Below are 9,238 nucleotides of genomic sequence, written 5' to 3'. Positions count from 1 at the left end.
TCGGTAAGAACGAGGAATTGACTGTGGACTTCAGGAAGGGTAAGTCAAGGGAACACACAGCAGTCCTCATCAAGGGATTAGAAGTGGAGAGGAGAGCAGTTTCAAGTTCCTGGATATCAACATCTCGGTGTAATTATAGATAAGGCACAACAGCAGCAAGATCTCACTGGGAGTTTGAGAATTGGAGTATCTCCAAAGACGCTTGCAAATTTCTACAGATGTACCATGGACAGCATTCTGACTGGTTGCAACACTGTCTGGTATAGAGGGGCCACTGCACAAAATCAGGAAAAAGCTGCAGAAAGTTGTAAACTCTGCCAACTCCCCAGCATCCGGGACACCTTCAAAAGGTGACAACTCAAAAAGGTCCTCCAGAACCCAAGACATGCCCTCTTCTCATTGCTACCACCAAGGAGGTGGTACAAGAGCCTAAAGACACACTCAAACAGCAAATTTCACAGCATACGACAGTGATACTAAAACTGTTTCCGATTCTGATATTTGTTAATTGCACAAGGACTGTTGAATGCAGTTATCTTCCCAAGCACAATATTCATATCTGGTTTTCATGATTTAACCCACATTATAAAGCAGGATTTATTTCTAGAAATAGATTTTATATGTTACAGTATGTTGAATTTGTAGAACTTTTAAAGGAAGCTTTCTTTTCAATTTGCCTCTTCGAGTTAGGAATAGTAAGTTCCACCCCCAAAATGTCACTTAATTTACAAAATATTTTAATAGATTTTTGTGGGATTTCCAATTTGTACATTAGATACAGCAGATAAGTTTGTAGAAATAATAATTATCTGCTACTGAGCTATTGGGTAAAGATTAAATTCCTAGTTGTCACTTCGGAATTGAGATGTTTCAAGATACTTTTAAACTATCGTATCACGTGATTTTCATGTGTTGAAATGTCATGACCAATAATGAACAATTATGTAATCTAAGGATAGTTGGTCCTTTGGCAAACAGATGTTAAAACGGTTAGCAAAGATGTGCATTTTATATACAGCCAGTGTTCTTCATTGTATGTCTTGTAGGGTAATGTAATTGGTGGAAATGAATAGAATTCACAACCTTCAACATTGGGTTGTGGGTCACTCTAAAAGGCTGGTCTGTCGTGATGAGCTAGTTATGTATAAAATACTTTACTGTGCTTTGTGTTCAGTTTTTTGGTGTTCAATAAATGAGTTGCTCCGGTTTTTGTAAATATTAAATGCTTCCAATGTTTTATTTGTGTAAACCTACAGTCTTTTCATTGTATGTCAATTCAATGTAACTGCTATCTTTATAGCAAGTTAAAATGACAAATTATGATAATAAGAGTAAGGTGCATTGATTTTGTTATTGTAAGTTTAAAACTAGAGGACCTAAACTGATGCTAAGCATCCAATATCAAATACGTCTGTCTAACATTTTCCCTCTCATGGAGGGGGATGTTTTGCACAACAGATCTCTTTACACTGTCCATTCACTCAGAACTTGCAATAGCAGGGGCAAGGAAATTTGCATCTCTTCCATTGGAATTGGATTCAAATCAAGTCTTCTTCACTATAGTACTCTGTTACTTTAATCTGACATTAACAAGCCAGGATGATGGAGGTTCATATTTTTATCTGTGTTGTATTAATTGCCTAAAACTTTAGTTTCTTCTATTCCATGGGAGTGTATATACTGTGTAATTAATGTGATGGTGGTATCCATTTTAAATACAGACAGATTGATAACTGTTGATAACATAACTAGAGAGCAGGCCATTCTAGATTGGGTATTGAGCAATGAGGAAGGGTTAGCAATCTTGTCGTGCGAGGCCCTTTGGGTAAGAGTGACCATAGTATGGTGGAATTCTTCATTAAGATGGAGAGTGGCATAGTTAATTCAGGAACAAAGGTTCTGAACTTAAAGAAGGGTAACTTTGAAGGTATGAGACGTGAATTAGCTAAGATAGATTGGCAAATGATACTTAAAGGGTTGACGGTGGATATGCAATGGCAAGAATTTAAAGATTGCATGGATGAACTACAATTGTTCATCCCAGTTTGGCAAAAGAATAAACCAGGGAAGGTAGTGCACCCGTAGCTGACAAGGGAAATTAGGGATAGTATCAAGTCCAAAGAAGAAACATATAAATAAGCAAAAAAAAAAGCGGCACACCTGAGGACTGGGAGAAATTCAGACACCAGCAGAGGAGGACAAAGGGCATAATTAAGAAAGGGAAAAAAGATTATGAGAGAAAGCTGGCAGGGAACATAAAAACTGACTGTAAAAGCTTTTATAGATATGTGAAAAGAAAAAGATTGGTCAAGACAAATATAGGTCCTTTACAGTCAGAAACAGGTGAATTGATCATAGGGAACAAAGACATGGCAGACCAATTGAATAACTACTTTGGTTCTGTCTTCACTAAGGAGGACATAAATAATCTTCCAGAAATAGTTAGGGACCGAGGGTCTAGTGAGATGGAGGAACTGAGGGAAATACATGTTAGTAGGGAAGTGGTGTTAGGTAAATTGAAGGGATTAAAGGCAGATAAATCCCCAGGGCCAGATGGTCTGCATCCCAGAGTGCTTAAGGAAGTAGCCCAAGAAATAGTGGATGCATTAGTGATAATTTTTCAGAACTCCTTAGATTCTGGATTAGTTCCTGAGGATTGGAGGGTGGCTAATGTGACCCCACTTTTTAAAAAAGGAGGGAGAGAAAAACTGGGGAAATATAGACTGGTGAGTCAGACATCGTTAGTGGGGAAAATGCTAAAGTCAGTTATCAAAGATGTGATAACAGCACATTTGGAAAGAGGTGAAATCATCGGACAAAGTCAGCATGGATTTGTGAAAGGAAAATCATGTCTGACGAAACTTATAGAATTTTTTGAGGATGTAACTAGTAGAGTGGATAGGGGAGAGCCAGTGGATGTGGTATATTTAGATTTTCAAAATGCTTTTGACAAGGTCCCACACAGGAGATTAGTGTGCAAACTTAAAGCACACGGTATTGGGGGTATGGTATTGATGTGGATAGAGAATTGGTTGGCAGACAGGAAGCAAAGAGTGGGAGTAAACAGGACCTTTTCAGAATGGCAGGCAGTGACTAGTGGGGTACTGCAAGGCTCAGTGCTGGGACCCCAGTTGTTTACAATATATATTAATGATATAGACGAGGGAATTAAATGCAGCATCTCCAAGTTTGCGGATGACACGAAGCTGGGTGGTGGTGTTAGCTGTGAGGAGGATGCTAAGAGGATGCAGGGTGACATGGATAGGTTAGGTGAGTGGGTAAATTCATGGCAGATGCAATTTAATGTGGATAAATGTGAGGTTATCCACTTTGGTTGCAAGAACAGGAAAACAGATTATTATCTGAATGGTGGCCGATTAGGAAAAGGGGAGGTGCAACGAGACATGGGTGTCAGGACTTTCATATGAAGAAAGACTGGATCGACTAGGCTTATACTCACTGGAATTTAGAAGATTGAGGGGGGATCTTATTGAAATGTATAAAATTCTAAAGGGATTGGACAGGCTAGATGCAGGAAGATTGTTGCCGATGTTAGGGAAGTCCAGAACGAGGGGGTCACAGATTAAGGATAAAGGGGAAGCGGTTTAGGACCGAGATGAGGTAAAACTTCTTCACACAGAGAGTGGTGAATCTGTGGAATTCTCTGCCACAGGAAACAGTTGAGGCCAGTTCATTGGCTATATTTAAGAGGAAGTTAGATATGACCCTTGTGGCTAAAGGGATCGGGGGTATGGAGAGAAAGCAGGTACAGGGTTCTGAGTTGGATGATCAGCCGTGATCATACTAAATGGTGGTGCTAGCTCGAAAGGCCGAATGGCCTACTACTGCACCTATTTTCTATGTTTCTATAACATAAAATTTCCTTGTGGAGAGGGGTTCCCAACTGGGGTCCATGGACTCCTTGCTTAATGGTATTGGTCCATGGCATAAAAAAAAGGTTGAGAACCTCTGCTGTAGAAGGACCAGGTGACAAACAATAATTATATCCTGGTTCTGGAAACATTGTCAATTTTAAATTTGATATACAAGTTTTGAGCAGGCTATGCATCATTTTGTGTCTGGCCGGGGCAATGTGTGTTCTGAATTAACACAGCACCATAATGATGAAGTAAGCTTTGCATGTCAGTGTGCTCCTGCTTTTCTTCACAAGCTTCACATAAAGAGAGCTGAAAATTCCTTTCCCATTTGAAAGATGAATACCGCTCTGTGAAATACTTTAAACCTGCACCAAATAACCTAATGTAGAAGTAATTAAATAAACCATATAATTCCCTGGCTACTCTCCATCCCTGCGAATGATTTTCCATCCACTTGTTCTAATTGGCAGAAAATCATGAGTAGCAAGTACAGAAAAAATATATCGCAGCCCTTGCTTATATTTGAATCACCATGTCTTACCACACCAGTTGGTGTAAGGACTAAATCTTATATAAAATCTATTCCTCCTAAATAAATATCATGGTAACAGGCAACAGCCTCTCCGGGCTTTTTTATTAGCACCAAGAATAATGTCAATCAAGTTTATTAACACTCAAAGCACCTTAAGTGAAACCAAGTAAAGAAAAAGACCAACTTATTAGTTGATAACCTTAAATTGTCAAAGTATACTTCTTTAGTGTTTGGAATGTTTACCATGTCCATAATAATACAATTACAATAATTTATCATTAATCTATTGCATTCATATGATGGCGTAGTTGCAGTAACATTTCACACTTAGATGGGGGATTTTAATGGTAATGTTTGTTAATCAGTGAAATGATTAAATGCCACCTTTTGGTTTAACTCAGATATTCTTCAATATGTGCATTCCACTCTCTTCAGAGAGAATAGTATTTATGTAGAATATTTAAATAAGAGAATTCCAGCAACATTTTCTTCAGGATTTAATTTTAATAGGACACACATGGATTTCCCAGATATCCTGAAACTTGACACAGGGCTGAAGAACAGTTCATGGGCTCAATGAAAATTAGGCTTTCAAACAGGGTATTGCTATTACAGAACTCACAGCTGCTTCCTTCCCCTTTTGCTGGGGAAGAGTTTGAGGAGTGTAATCAGCTTGATTTGTTCTCTTCAGAGCTATGAGACATTTCAGGATTGGCAAAGTAGTGGCTACCAGATATTGAACCATGTAGGGTCAACATCAGCAGCAGTTCTGGGAAAAGCTGAACAGAGTGAGGCTGCTAGAGGCACTACCCACATAACCAGATACAGAGGCAGAAGTTCCGCTTTCAAAAGTGGCAATGCTTGTGAAACTGAGGGCGTCACATCTTCTGATGCTGGAATCTGGAGCAGAGAAAATAAACTAAACTCAGCAGGTCAGGGAGCACCTATAGGAGCAAAAATAATGTCAGCATTTCAGGTCATGGCCTTGCATCAGGACTGAGAGTATAGAGGAAATATAGCCAGTGTAGAAAAGTGAGGGAGACATGACTCAGAGGCTGACATGTGAGAAGTGGAACCACAGAAGTTGTGCGTGATACTTCAAATAATTTCTTAACTTTCTGAAGGTTTCTACATTTTCTATCCCTTTTTTGTACAGTTATTAAGATATAAAAATCCCATGGCGTTCTCTTGTCTATCTATGGATATGCATTACACATGTACTCCTTGGACTCTTGCAACGTTTCTGCAATCATTTACCATTGGATTTCAAAAGTGGAAGAGTCTAGGTACAGAGGAAACAGCCTCAGAGTAGAAGGATTTACCGTAAGAGATGAGGAGGAATTTCTTTATCCCAAGGGTGGTGAATCTGAAATTCATTGCCACAGATGGCTGTGGAGGCCAAGTCATTGGGTGTATTTAAATGTTCTTGATTATTAAGGGCATCAAAAATTATGGGGAGAAGACAGGAGAATGGGGTTGAGAGCGAGAATAAATCAGCAAAGATTGAAGGGTGAAGCAGTCCTGAAAGGCCAAATGACCCAATTCTGCTCCTTTGTCTAATGGTCTTATCGATTGCTAGCTCTACCTTCACCAATTTTCTGCTGCCTTCAATAATAACCCTTTCATCAAAGGACCCTAGAATTTGATATTTGGGACCAGTGTTACAAAATATGGAGGAGGCTGTGTCTCCAATATGGACATCCCACAGCTGTAATTATTGCCAGTATCTGCTTGTAAGCAGAGTCCAGTGCCCCCTTCAGAAGGAACCTGGCCCACTGAGAATTTACCATCTGTGAGAGTCTTACATGACAGAAGTGCTACACTTGCCCATTCACCTCCTCTCTTACTTCTGTTCAGACCCCAAACAGTCCCTTCAGGTGAGGCAAAAGCTGCAAATGTGCTGGGTCACCTATTGTATCTAGTGCTCCCGATACAACCACCCCTACATTGGTGGGGACCACTTTGTTGAGCTCCAATTTCCTGGTAGCCAACCATTTAAATTCCTATCCCCATTCCTGTTCCAACATGTCCTCTTCTACCATGATGAGGCCACTTTCAGGGTGGAGGAGAAATATATATTCTGTCGAGGTAGCTTCCAACCCAATGGCATGAACATCAATTTCTCCTGCCAGTAATTTTTTTTCTTTTTTTCTCTCCCCCTTCCCTCTTCTTCTAATCCCCAATCTAGTCTCTTACCTCCTCCTCCCTGGTGCCTGTCCTCCTTCCCTTTCTCCCATGGTCCACTATCCTCTCCTATCATATTCCTCCTTTTCCAGCCCTTCACCTTTCCCACCCACTGGGCTCCATCTAGCACCTTCTAATTTGTCCTCCTCCCCTTCCCCCAACATTTTTAAATTCTGGCATCTTCCCCCTTCCGTTCCAGACCCGATGAAGGTTCTTGACCCAAAACATCAGCTGTTTATTCATTTCCATAGATGCTGAGTTACTCCCACATTTTGTGTGTGTTTTTCATGTTCTGTAGTTGTCAATAGGGAATGTGCAGGTCCCCTTCCTCTCCCTAGCACCCTGTACTCTCCTGCAACAAGGTGAAGAGTTGATCTATGACAGTAGGGCCTGAATTTGATTGACAAGTGTGATGCATTTGGTCATGATGGCTGTCCAAAATTTACTTATACAGCATGGAATAGTACCTTCTAGCCACACCGCCCAGTAACCTCCAATTTAATCCTAGCCTAGTCATGAGACAATTCACAATGACTGATTAACCTACCAACCGGTACGTCTTTGGACAGTGGGAGGAAACCCATGCAGTCATGGGGAGAATGTACAAACTCCTTCCAGGCAGCTGTGGGAATTGAACTTGGGTTGCTGGAACTGTAGAGCATTGCGCTAACCACTATGTTACAGTGTCACCCTGCTAACCATGATGAAGGTGACCAAGATGGCTGGAAAACCAGACATGTGAAAAAGTACACAGAGAAATAATGGGAGGTGCCCTTAGAAGTTAAGAAGTCTTTTGAAGGAGTATGTTGAACTAGGAGTCAGCTGAGGTGTCACTATAATATTGCGCCCACTGTTTTTCCTGACTTGATTTGGTTGCTAAAGCACTTAATGCATTGAAGATAAGATTGTGACACAATGTGGCTGTTAATTTGTTATCCACTTCCAGCCACAACTGCATCACAGCTGCATGATGCATCATCAAATTGTGGTGTTGCCCATAACTGCCTAAATCCATTACAACGCTTCCCCAGTTTTCAACAACTTTTGGCTATTTCGGCTTCTATCCCTGAAAATGCTTCAACTCTGATTGTAGCACGTAGCTCCCAACCAATAGTGTATTTACACCCTACCTGGAAATGAGGTCGTGTCATAAGGAGGTGACTCACCGAGATCAGCACAGCCCACTTTGCTCTGGGTTTCAGAATGGGATCACACCCTTTCCCTGCTCAAATAGGCCTGAGTGTGATTCCTGGGGACTATTCATTTTAACTGTGAAATGATTATAATAATTTTTGCAAGACTACGTTGAATGCTCAGATTGTGAACGTCAGTCGATTTTCCTCATTATCTTAGTTTCATAAATTTCCGCTAAGATCACATGGCAAAAATAACTCAACATTAAAAAAATTAATTTTACATACAAGTTACATTGCACTGATGATGCCAACAAGCAGCTGTACATTTCATATAAAATTTAATCTCCATATATTCCATTTTTAATGAATTGATTGTCATAAGCATGCCACTCCCAGTACCAATTTTGCATACTCCTGACATACATTTCTAATTAGCTTTAATTGTAGATGAACTAGAAAGAAATTAAATAAGCACCATTAAAGATTAGGCTTGAATTGCAGCCTTCCTTTTTGGTAAAAATTTTTACCATTTCCTTATTCTTTCAAACAAACTTGACATCTGCTCACTTTTCCCCTTTGGAATTGCCCTGCCGTCAGCGTTTCTGAAGGGGCACCAAGGCCAAACGGCTGGCTTGGGTCCACAGTTGTCAGCCAAAAGCTGTATTTATCAGTAAAGTAATGGCAGGTCCCACGAGCTCCTTGGCATTCAATGAAAGGCACCAGGCGGAAATCCTGCAGACAACTCCCAGGTGATGTTAGGGACTGACCATCTCCTCCTGCACCCGCACCAGTGTGCTGCAAGGACAAACATAACACGCATTTTAAAATGCTAAACCTCTATACCATGCCTCACCCTGGATAAAGAACCATAAAGACCAGTAAGCAATGTATTCAGTCTATAGTTCTCATCAAAAAAAAACTGTTAATACAGGAAATCTGAAATAAAAACAGAAAATGTTGGAAGCACTCAGCACGAAAGGCAGCATCTCGGAAAAACGAGGCAGTTAACATTTCAGGACCTGGATCTTTTGACATATGGTGGGGAGGGGGAGGGTGTTTGGGCCAGAAACATTAGTTCCGTTTTGCTTTCCATGTACTTGCTGAATGAATCCAGCATTTTCTGTTGCTTTCTCCTCTTCAGAAATCTTTTAATGCACAAAATGTAGCAAAGATAACACGCACAGACTGGAAATTAAGCATGTGGATGCAGCCATATCCACTGGAACTACACTATTTCTTCATCTTTTCCGATCAAGGCCAATGTGATATTTCTTTTAAACATAGTCAAATCCTTGCCGAAAATAGTTCAAAAGAATACAGTCACGGACTGTTATCTTCCCTCAGTTGCCTTTGAAAGGTGTTGAAGACAGATTCTCCTCACATGAGACAGATTCCCCTCCGAGATGCTGAGAATGTTGTGGATAGCACATTTAGTGAGTTGGTCACACTGCAGTTTAAGGATCTAAGGAAAGATAGAGAATGAGTGACCAACAGGAAGAGTAGTAGCA

The 9,238-nt window shown here is 40.5% G+C and overlaps 1 protein-coding gene across 1 annotated transcript in view; it reads right to left on the bottom strand.

The window, feature by feature from the left end:
* Nucleotides 1–4,483: 4,483 nt before the first annotated feature.
* Nucleotides 4,484–9,238, bottom strand: part of LOC132403307 (collagen alpha-4(IV) chain-like) — a 47,501-nt gene continuing 42,746 nt past the window's right edge. The window contains exon 10 of the mRNA XM_059986762.1: nt 4,484–8,525. Within this exon, the coding sequence (XP_059842745.1) occupies nt 8,265–8,525 (261 nt within the window). The 3' untranslated portion in view covers nt 4,484–8,264. The remainder of the gene's footprint in view (nt 8,526–9,238) is intronic.

The sequence above is a fragment of the Hypanus sabinus genome, chromosome 2 (genome assembly GCF_030144855.1).
Source record: "Hypanus sabinus isolate sHypSab1 chromosome 2, sHypSab1.hap1, whole genome shotgun sequence".
NCBI classification, from domain to species: Eukaryota; Metazoa; Chordata; class Chondrichthyes; order Myliobatiformes; family Dasyatidae; genus Hypanus; species Hypanus sabinus.
The sequence above is the reverse complement of the archived record's forward strand: the minus strand, read 5'-3'. Positions and strand labels throughout refer to the sequence as shown.